The following is a 16,921-nucleotide window of genomic DNA, read 5'->3' on the forward strand; positions in this document are numbered from 1 at the left end:
AGACCCTTCATCAGAAAAGCTTTTCTGATGAAGGGTCGAGGCCCGAAACGTCAGCCTCTCTGCTCCTATGATGCTGCTTGGCCTGCTGTGTTCATCCAGCCCTGCACCTTGTTGTCTCGGATTCTCCAGCATCTGCAGTTCCTACTATCTCTGAAGTATTTTATATGGTCAGGACTTCGTAAGGACATCTGTAAAACATGTCATACACTTCAGGTGGTAGGAAAATCTCAACATGTAATTAAACAAGCAGTTTTTGGAGAACCATTCAATCAAGTGCGAATTGGTTCTGTCTGACCACTGCCAAAAGCAGAAGCAAGACATAAGTATATAGTTAGAATAATGGATATGACAATCCAACTCCCAAAAGTTATTCCTTTAAAGTCAGTGCAGCTAGGATAGTGATGGAAAACTTAACTCATTTTTTAAAGCTCATGTTAGACTACTAATTGAGATAAAATTAGAACCCTGATCAAACTGTACATATAAAAAGATTTCCAGGAAATCATTAGCAGTTTGGAATTAAAACAATTGAAGTGAACTGTGTAACATCCACAGACACAGGGAGCTATAGAAAGATAACATCTCTTAAAACCATGATTAAAGCGTATTGTCACAAATATCCACAGGACGGAAACAAAGAATTTGATTTCTTAATGTTTGCTACCAGGGAATCTATAAGGTTTAGACCATTTGAATTGATCATTGTCATGAGATTGAAGGTTGATAAAATGATTGGGGAAGAAGTTCCTGAACCAAAAGACAAACCCTCAATATCTCCCTCCCTAACACAATTAGTTAACAAATCACTGGAATGCTTAATCCTGTTTTCAAATCTGTCCCTTAAGTGTTCAGTTCTCTATAACTAGCACTGGTCACCTCAATCACAGGGATTCTGGCTGAAGTCCCAGTCCTGGACCTGAGCACAAAATGTTAAGGCTGACACTCTAGTGTAGCACAGCAAATATATTGCACTTGTCACAGATTCTGTCTTTTACAAGAGAAATGAAGCATAATTCTCATTTGCTCGTTCAGGTATATATATATAAAACAGATCCAATTTTAAAAACAGTAATGCTTCCTATATCATAACAATGACTACACTTCATAACATATTTCATGATCCATAAAATGCTTTGGTGTATCTGTCGGTTGTAAAAAATGCTACACAGATGGAAGTTTCTCATTTTGTTCTCCTCCTCCCACAGAAACAACCATTGCCCTAGGTTAAGCCTAACATAGGTCACAGAATGAAGCCGCAACCTCTAGCCCAAAGGGTGGCTGTTGGGTTGAGTGTGACGGAGGGCCCCTCCATTACTGGCAACATACAAGCAGCAATGGGACAAAGCCTTAATTGCTAACGTAAATGTTTCAGTTGGCATCCAGGCATGAGGGCTGGCTTCCACCTTCATCTTGCTGGGGAGATGCCAGCAATGACAGGAAGACAATGGTCATGCTATCCCATGCTCCACCCACATTTCCCAGTTTATTAATTCAGGCTCAATAAAATCCTGGGATTATATTACATAGAAACATAGAAAATAGGTGCAAAAGTAGGCCATTTGACCCTTTGAGCCTGCACTACCATTCAATACGATCATGGCTGATTACACAATCTCAGTAACCCATTCCCACCCTTTCCTCATGTCCCTTGAACCATTTAGCTGTAAGGACCACATCTAGCTCCCCTTTGAATACAAATAATGAACTGGCCCCAACAGCTTCCTGTGGGAGAGAATTCCTCAGGTTCACAACTCCGAGTGAAGAAATTCTTCCTTATCTCAGTCCGGAATTGTTTACCCTTTATTTTCAGGCAGTGACCCCAGTTGATTCAGTATCCTGGGAATCAGACTGGTGAATCTTTACTCGACTCCCTCAATAGCAAGAATGTCCTTCCTCAGACTATGAGACCAAAACTGCACACAATACTAAGATGTGGCCTCACCAAGCCCTGTATAACTGCATCAAAACGTCCTTACTTTGGTACTCAAATCTTCTTGCTATGAAGGCCAGCATGCCATTAGTTGTCCTCACTGCCTGCTGCACCTACATGCCAACCTTCAGTGAATGTTCCACCATGACACCCAGGTCTCATTGCACCACACATTTTCCTAAACTGCCACAATTCATATAATAATCTGCCTCCCTATTTTTGCAACCAAAGTGGATGGCCTCACATTTATCCACAGTATATTGCATTTGCCAAGTATTTGTCCACTCAGCCAGTCTGTCCAAGTCACGCTGCAGCTTCTTAGCATCCTCCTCACAGCACACACTGCCACCCAGCCTAGGATCATCCGAAAATTTGGAGATAATGCATTTAATTCTTTTGTCCAAATCATCAATGTATACTGCAAACAGCTGGGGTCCCAGCACTAAACCGTGCAGCATTCCACTCGTCACTGCCTGCCACTCCTAAAAGGATGCAACTCTGTTTCCTGTCTGCCAACTAGTTCTCTATCCATGTCAACACATTACCTTCAATACCATGAGCTTCAAATTTTGTTTACTAATCTCTTCTGTCAAACCTTGTTAAATTATTGATGTTACTATTGTACAACATGCAGATTTTAATCCTAAAACCATGCATTATGAGCAGAACACCACAAGAATGAGTTACCCTAAAGGAGAAATGTAGATAAATTATGGGGAAGTGATGCCTAGTGTTATCATCACTAGATTATTAATCCAGAAATCCAAGTAATATTCTGGCATCCCAGGTTCATATCCTGCCATGGCAAATGGTGGCGCTTTAATTCCCAAAATGGAAGAATATTTACATAAATAAACAAAGGTTATTTCACACTGTAGCCTCCAAATAGATCCTCTTACAAACACAAATTGCTAGAAAAGCTCAGCAGGTCTGTCAGCATTTGTGAAGGAAAAAAAAATCAGAGTTAACTTTTCGGTTTGACCCAACTCAGAACTGATGGTATCTAGGAAAGTGTTGGTTTATATGCAGAAGATAGGCAGAGGAAGGGGGTTGTAAACAAGAGGTTGGGATAGAGCCAAAGGAGACAGAACAGCAGTTGGATAGACAAAGGAGTTGATAACAATCTGGCTAGGAGGGTGAAAAGCTGATTAGGGGGACTGTTAGTGACTAACAATAGTGTGTAATGGCAGGCTATATGATAACAAGGCTTGGTGTGTTGGGTAGGGGGCTAGGACATGGGAGAGTTTAGGCCCTAAAATTGTTGAATTTGATATTAAGTCCAGAGGGCTGCAGGATCTCCAAGCAGAAAATGAGATGTTGTTCTTCCAGCTTGCACTGAGCTTCACTGGAACACTGCAGCAAGCCTGAGACAGACATGTTGGCCAGAGAATAGGATTGTGTGTTAAATTGGCAGGCAACTGGAAGGGTCTTTTTTGCGAGAAGGTAGATGTTCTGCGAAGCGGTCACCTAGTCTATGCTTCGTTTCCCTAATGTAGAGGGTACCACATTGTGAGCAGCAAATGCAGTAGACTAGATCGTGGGAAATTCAGGTGAAGAATTGCTTCACCAAGGTACCATGGGGCTGTGGGGGGTTGTTGGGAGTGAAGGAAGAGTGAACCAGGGTGTCCTGGAGGGAACAGTCCCTCGGAAGCTGGACAAGGGAAGGGAGGGGAATGTGTGTCTGGTGGTGGCATCTCACTGGAGGTGGTGGAAATGGTGTCTGATAATCTTCTGGATGTGGATGCTGGTGGGATGGTAGGTGAGGACAAGGGAAACCCTAATCGCTGTTGTGGGAGGGAAGAGAGGGGTGAGGGCAGAAGTGCGGGAGATGGGTCGGACCCGGTTGAGGGCCCTGTTGACGATGTTGCTGGGGAGTCCTCGGTTCAAGAAGGAGGTGAACATTTTGGAGGCTCCCTTGTCGAAGTTGGCCTCATCTGAACATAGGGGATGGAGACGGAGGAACTGAGAGAACAGAATGGAGTCTTTACCGGAAGCAGGACGCAAGGACATATACTCCAGATAGCTGTGGGAATCAGTGGGTTTATAGTGGATATCAACAGCCAGTCTGTTCCAAGAAATGGAAACAGATGCTGAGGAAGGGAAGGAAGGAGGCACAGGTGGACAGGTGGAAAAGGGAGGGCAGCGTGGAAATTGGAAGTAAATTAATGAACTTTTCCAATTCCGAATGACAGAGGGAAGCAGCACTGATGATATCATCAATATATCGGAGAAAGATTTGAGGGTGGAGGCCGGATTAGGACTGGGACTGGGACAAGAAATTTTCTACATACCCCACGAAGAGACAAGCATAACTGGGGCCCATGCGAGTACCCTGGTCATCCCTCTGACCTGAAGAAAATGAAAGGAATCAAAAAAAAAGAGAGTTGTTGAGGGGAGGATGGCGGTTGGTGGGGATAGTTCAGGCCTTTGCTCCAGGAAGAAGCGGAAAGCCCCGAGACCATGCTGGTGGGGGATGGACACAAAGGGATTGCACATCCATGGTAAAGAGGCGGCGGCTGGGGCCTGCAAACTGGAATTTTGCAACCGGCGTAAAGTGTCAGAGAAATCACAGATGTACATGGGAAGGGACTGGACCGGGGAGGGAAGACTGCGTCAAGGTAGGAAGAAGAGATGAGTTCTGTAGGATTGGAGCAGGCTGAAACAATAAGTCTGCTTGGACAGTCCTGTTTGTGGGATTTTTTGGAAGCAGGTAAAAGCAAGCTGTGTGGGCCTGGGGGTACCATCAGCTTTACAGGCAGTGGGGTGAGGGATGGTTTTGGAGATGGAGGCGGAGGCGGAGAGACCAACAGACGAAATGAGGTCAGTCACTGATGTGCCAAGGTGTGGTCCTGATCCAGGGGAAGATAGAAGGAGCTATCTGAGAACTGACACCAAGCTGTAGTCTGACTTCTACATTGCAGATCCTCCTACAACATGGTATAGTGTTGTGACTACGATGATAAAAATGATGCGCAAACTCTTTGTAGTGCTGTTTATTCACAAGGATATTAGAAAGAGTTGTCAGTATTTAGATTTGATTTTAAAAATAATGGCGTAGACAGTTTGAAATGGCTTTAGAATCTTAATTTCAAATTTATAGAATCATAGAATCCCTACAACGTGGAAGCATGTCCACCGAGTCCACACTGCTCCTCCAAAGAGCATCCCACCCAGACCCCTACCCTATCCCTGTAACCCTGCATTTTTCCCCATGGCTAATCCACCTAGCATAGACATCCCTGGATACTATGGGCAATTTAGCACGGCCAATCCACCTAACCTGCACATCTTTGGACTGTGGGAAGAAACAGGAGCACTCAGAAGAAACCCACGCAGACAGGGGGAAGAATATGCAAACTCCATACAGACAGTCACCTGAGGCTGAAAACAAACCCAGGTCCCTGCTGCTGTGAGGTACCAGTGCAAAACACTGAGCCAACGTCCTGCCATATATAAAATATACATTGTACAAAAATTGAACAGGAACAACAATAATTTTCCAAATTGTACTAAATCATATTGTAGACTGCAACATTTTAGTCATTTGTAATTGCTACATGTAATAATAGAATTCATTATCATTTTGTTGTTCACCAAAACAAACTGCTCAAGTAAAATTTGATTTTATGGTTCAATACAGAAGAATTGTATTGAGGCAATTTAAAATTTTATGTTGTTAACAATTCTCTCAGTGCAAAACAACACACGATGATGCGGACCTCAGGACAAAGCACACAAAAAAATCATTGATTGGAAGTCATTACTAAATTGTTACTACTACAAGATACCAAAAAGGTAAGAAAACATGAAGGTTTTGGAATAATCCTTTAACCTGTTTTTAAAAAGCTTAATTTATCAACAAAGTCACCTTCGCTTTAGCAACACAGGACTGCTCTCTCATTAGAGGGTCACCACACCCCAGACAAGGGGAGAGGTTGAGAAAGAACGTCTATCATGGTAACCTCAGCCTGTGGGGGGAAAAAAAAACAAAAAAAATCGAACCCACGTTGGTGGTGTCACCAATGCTGACAGCTGTCTAGCCAACCGTGCTAACTGACCATCTCCCTGCTTTATGAATAAATACTAATGTTCTCATTACTAACAACTCAGTTGCCTTATATTTCCTACCTTTTCATCCCGGCAAGCGATGAAGAGCTGGAACACCTCACTGTTTGAAATGACAGGATGATGGCACATTCTATTCATCCAATTTTGCAACCTCTCCATTCGCATTTTGATGAATTCCTCTTCAAAACGTCCTTATCAGATTAAGCCAATTAAATGTTAGAATAATGTCAAAATTCAGCATAAATGCTCAGAAAGTATAAGTCAGTACAAAATAACAAACAGTTTCAATTCAACACATCACACATGAATAGCAACACTACACTGGGTAACTCCAGTGAATATTTGATCAAAAAGTTGTTTTGCATTATTCTTCCAATCATACAATGCTACTTCAGCATATATTTAATTCATCAGAAATGAATCAGTTCTTCATACTCAGCACTATAAAGGTCTCTTCTAAATTCATATGTCAATTACTTCAAACTTGTAGAACTTTCTTTCTATAGGCTCTTTGGCTTTTAAAACTCAAGCACAATAGAATTGAATTACTCCACAAATATGAGCAATTCTGAGGGAGTGCTGCACTGTCAGAGGCACTGTCTTTCTGATGACACAGTAAACCTAAGTTCTGGTTGGCTCTCTTAGATGCGTCAAAAAAAAAAGAGGAATTTTTGCTTTATGCAATTGCCTTAATCTCCTTACTTTTCTTCATCAAATCCTATGTGAACCTATTGACTGCCTCCTGATATTAGGTCCCACAGTCACTTATAGTTTAACAGCGAGAAAAGGGGGAAGAGACAGGGAGGGAGCAAGTGAGAGAGGGGCAGCGAGAGTACACATCAGAGAGAGTGTGAGAGAGAAACAGAGAGAAATAGCAAGCGCAAGAGAGATAGACAGAGGCAGCAGACGCAAGAGAGAGGGGAAGTGAGCAGGAGGAGATTCTGACAGACAGGATCCACACGCATTTGTAAAGGCAAGGACGAGTTAGGGAAAGTCAGCATAGCTTTGTGCATGGGAAATCATGTCTCACAAACTTGATTGAACTTTTCTAAAAGGTGACCAAGTGGATAGATGAAGGCAGAGCAGTAGATATTGTCTACAAGGACTTTAGCAAATCCTTCAACAAGGTACAGCATGATGAACTACTTAGTAAGGTTAGATCACATGGGATCCAGGGACAGTGATCCAATCGGATACAAATTGGCCTTACGATAGGAGAAACAGCGTGGTGGGAGAGTTGATCAGACTGAAGCCCCGTTGACCAGCAGTGTGCCACAAGGATCAGAGCTGGGTCCACTGTTGTTTGTCATTTATATAAATGATTTGGATAAGAATATAGGCAGCATGGTTAGTACGTTTGTGGATGACAGCAAAATTGGTGGCATAGAGGACAGTGAAGAAGGTTATCTTAGATGATAACGGGATCATGCTCAATTGGGCCAGTGAGCTAAGGAACGGCAGATAGAATTTAATTCAGATAAATGCGAGGTGTTGCATTTTGGTAAGACAAATCAGAGCAGGACAGTTAACGGTAGGGCCCTGCCGAGTGTTGTCAAATAGAGAGACCTAGGGGTTCAGGTATATAGTTCATATTAATGGCGTCACAGATAGATAGGGTGGTGAAGCAGGTGTTTGGCACACTTGCCTTCATCGATCAGAGCACCGAGTACAGGAGTTGGGACGTCATGTAATTTGTGTACTAGACATCAGTAAAACCACATTTGGGGTACAGCATACAATTCTGCTTGCCCTGCTTTAGGAAAGATATCATTGGAGACTGGAAGGTTTCGAGTTATGAGGGGAGGCTGGATAAGCTGGCACTCTTTTCCCCTGGAGCCTAGGAGAAAGAGGGGTGACGTTAGAGATTTATAAAATCATGAGGGGCATAGATAAAGGTGAATAGCCAAGGTCTTTTCCCCTGGGTAGGGGAGGCCAAAGCTAGAGGGAAAGATTTAAAAGGGACCTGAGGGGTAATGTTTTCCACACAGATTGGTGCGTACATGGAGCGAACATCCTGAGGAAGTGGTAGTGGTAGAGGTAGAGGCAGGTACAATCATTGTTTTTAAAAGACATTTGGACAGGTACATGGATGGGATGGATTTAGAGGGATATAGGCCAAACACAGGTAAATGGGTCTAATTCAGTTGAGGGGGAGGGGAAACACGAGATTCAGCATGCAAGGGTCAGTGAGTGAGAGAAAGTCAGCAACTGAGCAAATGTCACTACTGACAGAGTCAGCAGCTATACAAAAGTGAGGGAGCTAGTATGTCAGTGAGACAGTTCAACAGACAAGCAAGCAAAGGCAGAATGCAACAGTAATACATATAGGCTGACAGCAAAACAAGAGACACAGACACAGGTGCAAAAGTGACAGTGAGAAACAGACAGGAAATAATAGCAAGAGGCATGCATAGGCAGAGAGTGATTGAGAGGGGGAGACAGGTAACATGGAAAGTAAAAGACACACATGCAGAAACCATTAGACGGAGAGCGTGCAAGACAGCGCAAGTGATACAGAGGCACAGGCAGACTATAAGAGATATAGATACACAAGTAAAGGCAGTCACGCACACACACAGGCACAGCGCAATATAGAGAGATCAACAGGTAAGCAACAAAAACATCTGATCACCATATTGTGCATGACAAAATCTTCCAATTACCTGCAACTTGTTTATCTGGAAGAGAAGGAATTGGAATGGCAGAACCAAACTTGATGAGCAGACGCTCACATAACCAGTCAAAATGCTTATATCTGTGGTTGACTGATCGGTTAGTGTTCTGTTCACAAGAAATAACACACACATTTTATAGGTATACACATCTTTAAATGGACAACAGTAGTGGTTATAAAACTTTCATTAGTTATGATGCACAAAATCAAGAATTTGAACAAAAATCACAAATTTACACCATGAACAGAATGTTTCAAAAAAAAAATATGGTACAAAATGTAACTAGTTTTAAATTGAAATAATTCAAATTCAAATGTTCTTAGATTAAGTCCTCTAATTATGTAACTGTAATAGGAAAAGAAAACACCACAACCTACTGGGCTTTAACTCCATTCTTAAAGGACTGAAAGCAAATAAAAGTTAAGTCATCCAAACTTTTTCTTGACTGAAAGCTCGAGCTAGTTGCGTGTTAGCGAACTTAGTTTCTAAGCAACTTTCCATGCCTAGTCTATAGCACTGGGAATCAGATTCTGAGTTCAGTGCATAATCCAATGTCCAACACAGAGCCAAAAGCTCATTCTGTGAATTCATTAATGAGCCAGCTCCTAGCTGTTTAGCCAGTCAGATCAAGGTAGTTGGTGATCAAAGTAGCTGAACTGTAGTTGGATGTTTCTCCAAGCAACAGAAATCCTCCAACTACACTCATGAGGTTACTTTTACCTCCTTCCAAAAGATTCACAAAAAAAGATTGTTCTGATTGATCTATTGTTTTGCATATTACTACCCCACAAAATAAGTTCTTTCCATCACGACACTATTTTCTTTCTCCTTGACAAGTAGCTTTTCACTTGCATCTGTGACTCTTCCAATGTCCTCAAAAATTTCCAATTTCCTGGTCCTCACCATCTCTTCACCAACGTGATGATACTATGGCTTTGAGAGGTTTATTTTGTCCTACTTATGTTTTGAGGAAAGGTTTTAAAGCAGAGGTACCAAACAGTCTACTCAGAGCCACAATAGTAAACAGTTTGAGGCGCCTTGGGTTTTTTTGTTTTAAAAGTTGGAACAGTAGAAGCAGCTTGAATGGGTGGGATCAAGCTCCCACAGAACCAGGATGTTTAGTTTTTAGTTTTTAAGTTTCCAGTAGTTGTTGCTGCTGGGACTTGAAGCTGGGTGGAAGCTGTAGTACATCTCTCCCTGTTACTCTCTTTCTCAGTTTTCTCAATTTTTTTTTTCTCTTCCTGCTGCTGCAGTTGCACGTGAGACAGTTTGTTTCTCTGAACTTGCCTTGCCAAGGGTGTGTTTATGGGCTATTACTATATTAGAACAATTAATTAGCAGTAGTTAATAATCTATTATTGTTAAGTTTTCCAATAGAGTTAAGTTATTCCAATTTTGTCTTTGTTTTGTCATATCTTAAGTACAGTGTATGAATTCAGTGTGTTTTGCTTCAAACCTGGTAGTTTGACCAGTCGAATTGCATCTGGAATGCATCACCTTATACTTATCTCTAAAATAAGAAAAAAGTTAGGGTCTAGACTACCTTCTGAATATATTTTGAGGGGATTTGGTATGGTCCATAACACCACAGATGCCAATCTCTCTACACTTTGCATTCCATACGGAGACGATCTGAAATCTATCCAGCTCTTCCTTGTCCCAATTGTCTGCATCAATTTCCCCCCCCACTCCCCACACCTTCTCCATTAAATTTACCCACTTTCTTCAAATAAATGCTACCACAAGTACCCTTGGGTCCTAGCAATGCCTGCCTTCTTGTGGGCGACATACAACATTCCTTCTTTCAGGTCTATTAGGGCCTACACCATCATTTTTTTTTCAGGAATAATGATCATATTGGTGCCCCTCCAGAACAAAAACTGCCATCGACTTCCCTTCCAATTTCCACACATCTCCCAGCTTCAAGACAGTTCATCTCCGACGCTGCCTTTCCTGGACGTCTTTCACTCTATTTCACTATCAACTAATGTTTACCATAAAATCTCAACTCTCAACTCCAAATCCTCATATCTACAGAGGATTCCATTCCATCTTCCAGTTTCTCCATTGCCATTATATCTATTTCATTTTATTTTCTGAAGTTGGAATGTTTTTGTTGCAATCATACAGGGCCTTGTTAAGACTACACTTGGAGTATTACGTGTACTTTTGATGCCCTTATCAGAGGATGGATGATCTGGCTACGGAGGAAGTGAAACAAAAGGTTTACTGGGCTGATTGTTGGGTTGATGGGATGAAGAAAGACCCCCACAATTAGGACTACATTCACTCAAGTTTAGAAGATTGAGGAGGGAATCTCAAATCTATAAAATTCAAACAAGAATAGAAGGGGAAACTCAGGAATAATGTTCTCAATGACTGGGGGCAGGGGGGGGTGCGGATCTCAAGGTCACAGTTTAAGAATATGGGGTAGGCAATTTAGGACTGGAGATCAAGAAAAATTTCATCACCCAAACAGTGGTGAGCCTGTGGAATTCTCTTCCACAGAAAGCAGTTAAGGCCAAAACACTGAATGTTTTCAAGAAGGAAATAGATATAGTTCTTAGAGCTAAAGGGAGCACTGGGTATGGGGAGAAAGCAGAAACAGTGTACTGAGTTGGATGATCAGCCATGATCATACTAAGAAGGCTCGAAGGGCTAAATGGCCTACCTCTGTTTCTATTTTCCATATTTCTATGTTCAAAATATACAATTAGGATTTAGTCCATAGTAGGGCAAGACTACTCACATTTCGTATACGAGGCAGCTTGAACATTTAGTATTGATATATATATATTTTTCATTTATCACAGATTTTCAGGTTTGAGAGAGCTTGAAGTCTGCATTTATTCTGGCAGATTATTAATGCACAGGGGCTGTATTTTGCAAGGGTTTGTTCAGTAAATCTGTAAATCTTCATTCGAAAAATGAAACAGTTGTGCCAGTTATAGTATGCAATCCAAAGCATGTTAATCAGCCCACACATGGTTGCATTCAGTAGATTGAATATCCTTGGCCTAATTCAAGTTGTGGTAACAGTCAGCAAAGTTGCCTGATGAATTCCTTACACAAGTCTTGGACAGCACAGTTATTACTAGGAAGCAGAATACAATCATTGAACCAATTAATTAGGGCAAAGTGAAACGGTGAAAAGAGCATTAAATTACACATATCTCAAGTATGAACAAATTTATAACAACATTTTTAAAAACTTACATTGGGCGTCACTTGATATTCAATATAACTCTTCAATCCATACAGCTTGGATCCCTTTTTTGGGTCAGCCACCACACAACTCAAAGAGGAAGTGGGATACTCCCAAACTGGACCGACTTCTCCTTTCTAGATTAAGGAAACATTTTGGTTTATACTGCTGTATTATATTTAAATATGGATCCCACAAAGGCCTCTGGGATGAATTTTAATTCCCCCCCAACTCAAAAATATGAGTGGCTATTGTCAACTAAGATGTCAATTTTTAAATTTTCAAATCCAAGCCCCAACCTGCCTCAAAACTGCCCAATTTCCCCATTTTACAAAAATAGGAAAGAGGGGCAGGTAATCGGTTCCTTGGAAGCAGTATTTTTAGTAGTTTAAATTCAATCTTATCTTTTTCCTTTGGATCCAACTTTCCTGGCACCAAATGCAAAGACCCACCTTGCAGTTGGAAATCAGACCTCCACCCTAAGTAGCAGCTGCAGGCTCCCCGTGTGCAGTTGGCTTCCTGGTGAAGATTCTGTCAAAACTAAAAGGTTGTATGTGGATAGCCTATACTATTGTCCAGAACCCTTTCCCCCTTATCTAGTCCCACTACTACACAACTCACCTGTTAATATTGAGAACAATGACGAGCATGACATTTTACAACGTAGTTAATGTTCATGTGCTCAGACTATTCTGCTAAAGTAACACATTGTACTATTATTGAAATATTAGTGTATTACTGGGCCAGGTGTAATCGTCAAAATAAAGGTGAGGCTATGGACTCACTATGATTTGTGTTAAGATTTAACTGATAAAATAGCTGTGAATGAGCATGAAATCCTAACATTAAAAAGCTGCTTATCCAAATTGAATCACTCCATAGTTTGCAAAAATGGCATTTCCTAATTGCCTGACATGCACGGCATATTGTAAAGCTGTCATATGGTAGATAAGGTTAATTCTCGCAATTTCAACTTTTAGTATCCTTTCAACAAAATTATAAACTTAACTACTGCTAAGCAATCATAGACTAAAATTATTACAAGTGAGAAGTTGGGTATTAATCATTGGTCAATTTTAAAGACTTAAAAGTGACATTTTACTTGTTTTTGTATGTTTTAATCCAATCTCATTTCCTTTCCTCTTTTCCATTTGTTTCTCATTAAACACTGAATCCCAACACTGTAACATACATTTCCTCCTCTATCCTTTCATTGTTTATTTCACCATCATTTAATTGGATTGTTATTACATATCACCTTAAGCAAATACTTGCCTTGTTCACTCAGGATCCAGAAGACCCATTTATTTAATTGCATCATTATTAACCCATACTTTCAGAAGTTAGTGGACAAAATATTTGAGATCAAGAAACAGGAGCATTCTTACTTGGGATGATGATGTTAGATACTCAACAACAGCAAAATCTGGCCAACAAAATTTGCATGTGGTGTATTCATTCAAAAAGGATGCAGGTGCCAAAGACTAGCCCATATTAAGTTTTGAAGTTAACCAACATAGAAAGAAATGCACTGGAGTATCTAGATTCCATTTTCTGCTCTCAGCAACCAGGATACTTCTGATGTGTTACTAAGTGAATCCAGGTTACTAGCAGTTTATTGTGATAGGCCAGTTTAAAATAATACACTTTGGAAACATTATTAATTTTTGATCAAGGTGTAAAATGGATGATATTGGACTGGTCATGCATTAATTACCTTGTCTGACTTTCATCTTCACTGTGCATTGAAAATCAGGTATGCATAAGGAGTAGTCAATTTGATATAGCCAAATCTGAAGGGAAAATATCTTTGGCAAGATTATTGGAAATAAATAAATAAATGCTGCATATAATTTAAATTTACCATCCATTTGATTAGATTGTAAATGGAAAGATCAGAAAAACTTATATGTGCATCCTGAAAGATTTTCAACAGAAATCAAATGTGTACAAATGGGGAGTTGTGACCCACCCTGGGCCTGCCACAATCTTGTTGAATGATGCAGCAGGCTGGAGGGGTCAAATGGCCTACTCCTGCTCCTATTTCTTATGCTTGCATAAATCTTTTTCCTTATATTATAAGTAAACAAAACTAGGCACTGAAATGAAGGAAATATTTGTGTGGGTGCCTAAAAATTAAACAAGTAGGATTTTAAGGATCAGAAAGTAGGAGAGACAGAGGTGAACCCAATCAAATATCTTTTGGAAATCCAAGTATGCTACACTTCCTGGCTCCTTTTATCCACTTATTGTTACATCCTCAATTTGCCCTTTCTCAAAACCATGTTAAAGCAATGGAAACTTTTTACTGTAATTTTCACTGTAAAATACACATGACAAAAAAAAATCAAAATTATTCTTCATTCAACACGGACTTTGTCTAAACACAATAATACTTAACTTACAGCATCTTCCCAATGACCGACATTTGGTGAACTAGCCTGCAGTTCTCCATTTCTCTCCTCTGCCCCTTCTTGAATAGCAATGTTATATTTCTTAATTTTCAATTCACTGGCACCATTCTAGAATCTAGGGAACTTTGGAAAATCATGGCTAGTCTTTCCACAAATGCCATGGCTTTCTCCTTTAGAACCTTAGGTTGAAGGTCATCAGCTTTTAATCAGTTACTTTGTCTCTGGTGATTACTTTAATTACTAATTACTTTTCGTTCCTCCTCCTTACAGGGAAGAGCATGGCCAAATACAAAAAAGTCCCAAAAATTAATAGCTAAAGATAAAAAGGCCTGATATATTTTGGCGACGAGGAATCATGTAATTTCAGCATTTTATTGAAATACTTCTAGGCGCATCACATGGGTTGGAATTAGACTTCAAGTAGGTAGAAACATTCGTTTTGTTCACTTTGATAACCGTCATGACCTGACCAAAACATTTGTATTAAATCATAATGTGACCTCAGCATTTTAACATTCAATGATCTCACCGGATTACATAAATTTAAATCAAAGCAACAAACCACAATAGTGCCGCACAAACAGTTTTCCAGTTTTTCTTTTCCATTTGCTCATGGCATGTGGGCATCGCTGGCTAGGCCAACCTTTATTATCTATCCCTAATTGCTGCACAGAAAGTAGTTGTGAGCTTCCTTTTTGAATTATTGCAGTCCTTGGAATGCGTGGATACCCATTGTACTGTTATAAAGAGACAGAAGATGATTTTAACCTTTCAATATTGAAGGAACAACAATATATTTCCAAGACAAGATGATCTTTGATTTGGATCTACTGCATAGTCCTTCTATTTGTTAGAAATACACTTTTAAAAGCTGCTATCAAAGCAACCTTGCTTTTTACTCCAATGTACCTCCTAAATGGTACACACAGCTGGGGGTCAGGTGTGAATGTTGAAAGCTGTAAATGGGCTGCCACTCAATCGAGTTGATTTTTCCTGGATGGTCTTGTGCTTTTTGAATATTATTGGAGTTGCACACGTCTAGACAAGCAGACCGTATTCCATCAAACTGTTGACTTGTGCCTTGCAGGTGATGGACAGACACTGAGAAGAGAAGAAGCAAGTTCCAAAGAAGAGCCGTACTGGACTTGAAGCATTAACTTTATTGCTTCACAGATGCTCCAAGACTTGCTGAGTTTCTCTAGCACTTTCTGTTTTTATTTCAGGGGGTGACTAACTCACCTGAGAACTTCTGGTCAATGGTAACTCCCAAAATGTTGATTGTTGGGAGACTCAGCAATGGGAATGCCATTAAATGTCAAGAGGAAACCCTATGGTGTGAACTCATTTTAACTCACCATTACTGTCTCAAGGACAACTGGAAAGGAACAACAAAACTGGCCTTGCCAGTAAAACCCAACATCCATGGACAAATATAAATACATCAAATATAAACTTAGCTCTTGAAAATTAACATGACCATGGGACTCCATCACAAACAAAACGGCAAAGCATGGTAGTATTGGAATAGCATTAAAGTTAGTCTATAGATCAACCTATAGTAACACATCAAATACATATGAAATCTGTACTTTTTTTTTTTTTTTTTAAGTACTTCGTAATAAAAACATTTTCTGTTCACGAGTTTCAGACAAGCTCTACATATTCCAAGAAAAGCAAAATATGGCAGACACTGGAAATTAAAAACAGAAAATCTTGAAGAAACTCAGCACCTGCAGAGGAAGAAATAGAGATAACATTTTGAGTCCAGCCTGACTCTTCTTTGTAACTGTTTGAATTCTGAAGGGGAGTCATTTCAGACCCAAAATGTCAATTGTTTCTCTCTCCACAGATGCTGCCAGACTTGCCAAGTCTCTCCAGTATTTTCTGGTTTTGTTCTACATATTCCATGATGACAAAACTCAGTGCAGCTTTTCCTCTCTGCCATTCCATCTATATACAACATTGTAAGCAGCTCATCTCCCCACCAGGTCTTTCCAATCAGCCTTCCCCTGCCCCCGACCACACTCCTAGTTATTTGTTCACACCCTCCAACATTCCTCATTCAGCCCTCCACTCAGTCATGCCTTCACTCTTCAACCACATTAACTCACTCATCCTCTTCTTTAAGAACCCCACCCCTACCTAGATTTCTCCACCATGCCAAAATGAGAGCTGAACTGCAGGCTGTCAGCTGCTGCAACCAGGCAGCTTTGTGTTGAATGTTGTATTAAACCAGCCAGTCAGTCAGTTAGTTAGTTTTACTGACAGTCACTCCAAGTAAACTGCTTCTGACATTGGGGTAGCTTCATGAAACAGAGACACTGACAGTTCTGATTTTTTTTCCCAATCTGACCTGCCGAAGGTTGGCAAAAAAAGGGTCCAAATGGCAGATCTCCAAATTCCAATGTTGGAGATCTGCAATTTTGCAGAAATTTCTCATCCCTGATCTCACTAACCCCCTGGGTTATCAAATACTTCTGTAATGCAATTTCTGAGATGTTTTCTGCTTTGAAAGCAGACAATTTATTTGTTCAGTGCTTCTGCCTTTCCAGAATCCAGAATCCATTGAGAGAGTGTGTAAGTAGGCCATTTGGCCCATCTAGTCCACATCAACCCTCCAAACAGCATC

The 16,921-nt window shown here is 40.5% G+C and overlaps 1 protein-coding gene across 2 annotated transcripts in view; it reads right to left on the reverse strand.

The window, feature by feature from the left end:
• The window catches only part of snx9b (sorting nexin 9b), a 209,218-nt gene that overhangs the window by 49,205 nt on the left and 143,092 nt on the right, over positions 1-16,921 (reverse strand). For both annotated transcript variants that reach the window (XM_048601167.1, XM_048601168.1), the window contains 3 exons: positions 11,890-12,015; positions 8,662-8,779; positions 6,059-6,189 (listed from right to left, as the gene is read on the reverse strand). In XM_048601167.1, the coding sequence (XP_048457124.1) occupies positions 6,059-6,189; positions 8,662-8,779; positions 11,890-12,015 (375 nt within the window). The remainder of the gene's footprint in view (positions 1-6,058; positions 6,190-8,661; positions 8,780-11,889; positions 12,016-16,921) is intronic.

This window comes from Rhincodon typus, chromosome 9 (genome assembly GCF_021869965.1).
Source record: "Rhincodon typus isolate 14 chromosome 9, sRhiTyp1.1, whole genome shotgun sequence".
Classification (NCBI taxonomy): Eukaryota; Metazoa; Chordata; class Chondrichthyes; order Orectolobiformes; family Rhincodontidae; genus Rhincodon; species Rhincodon typus.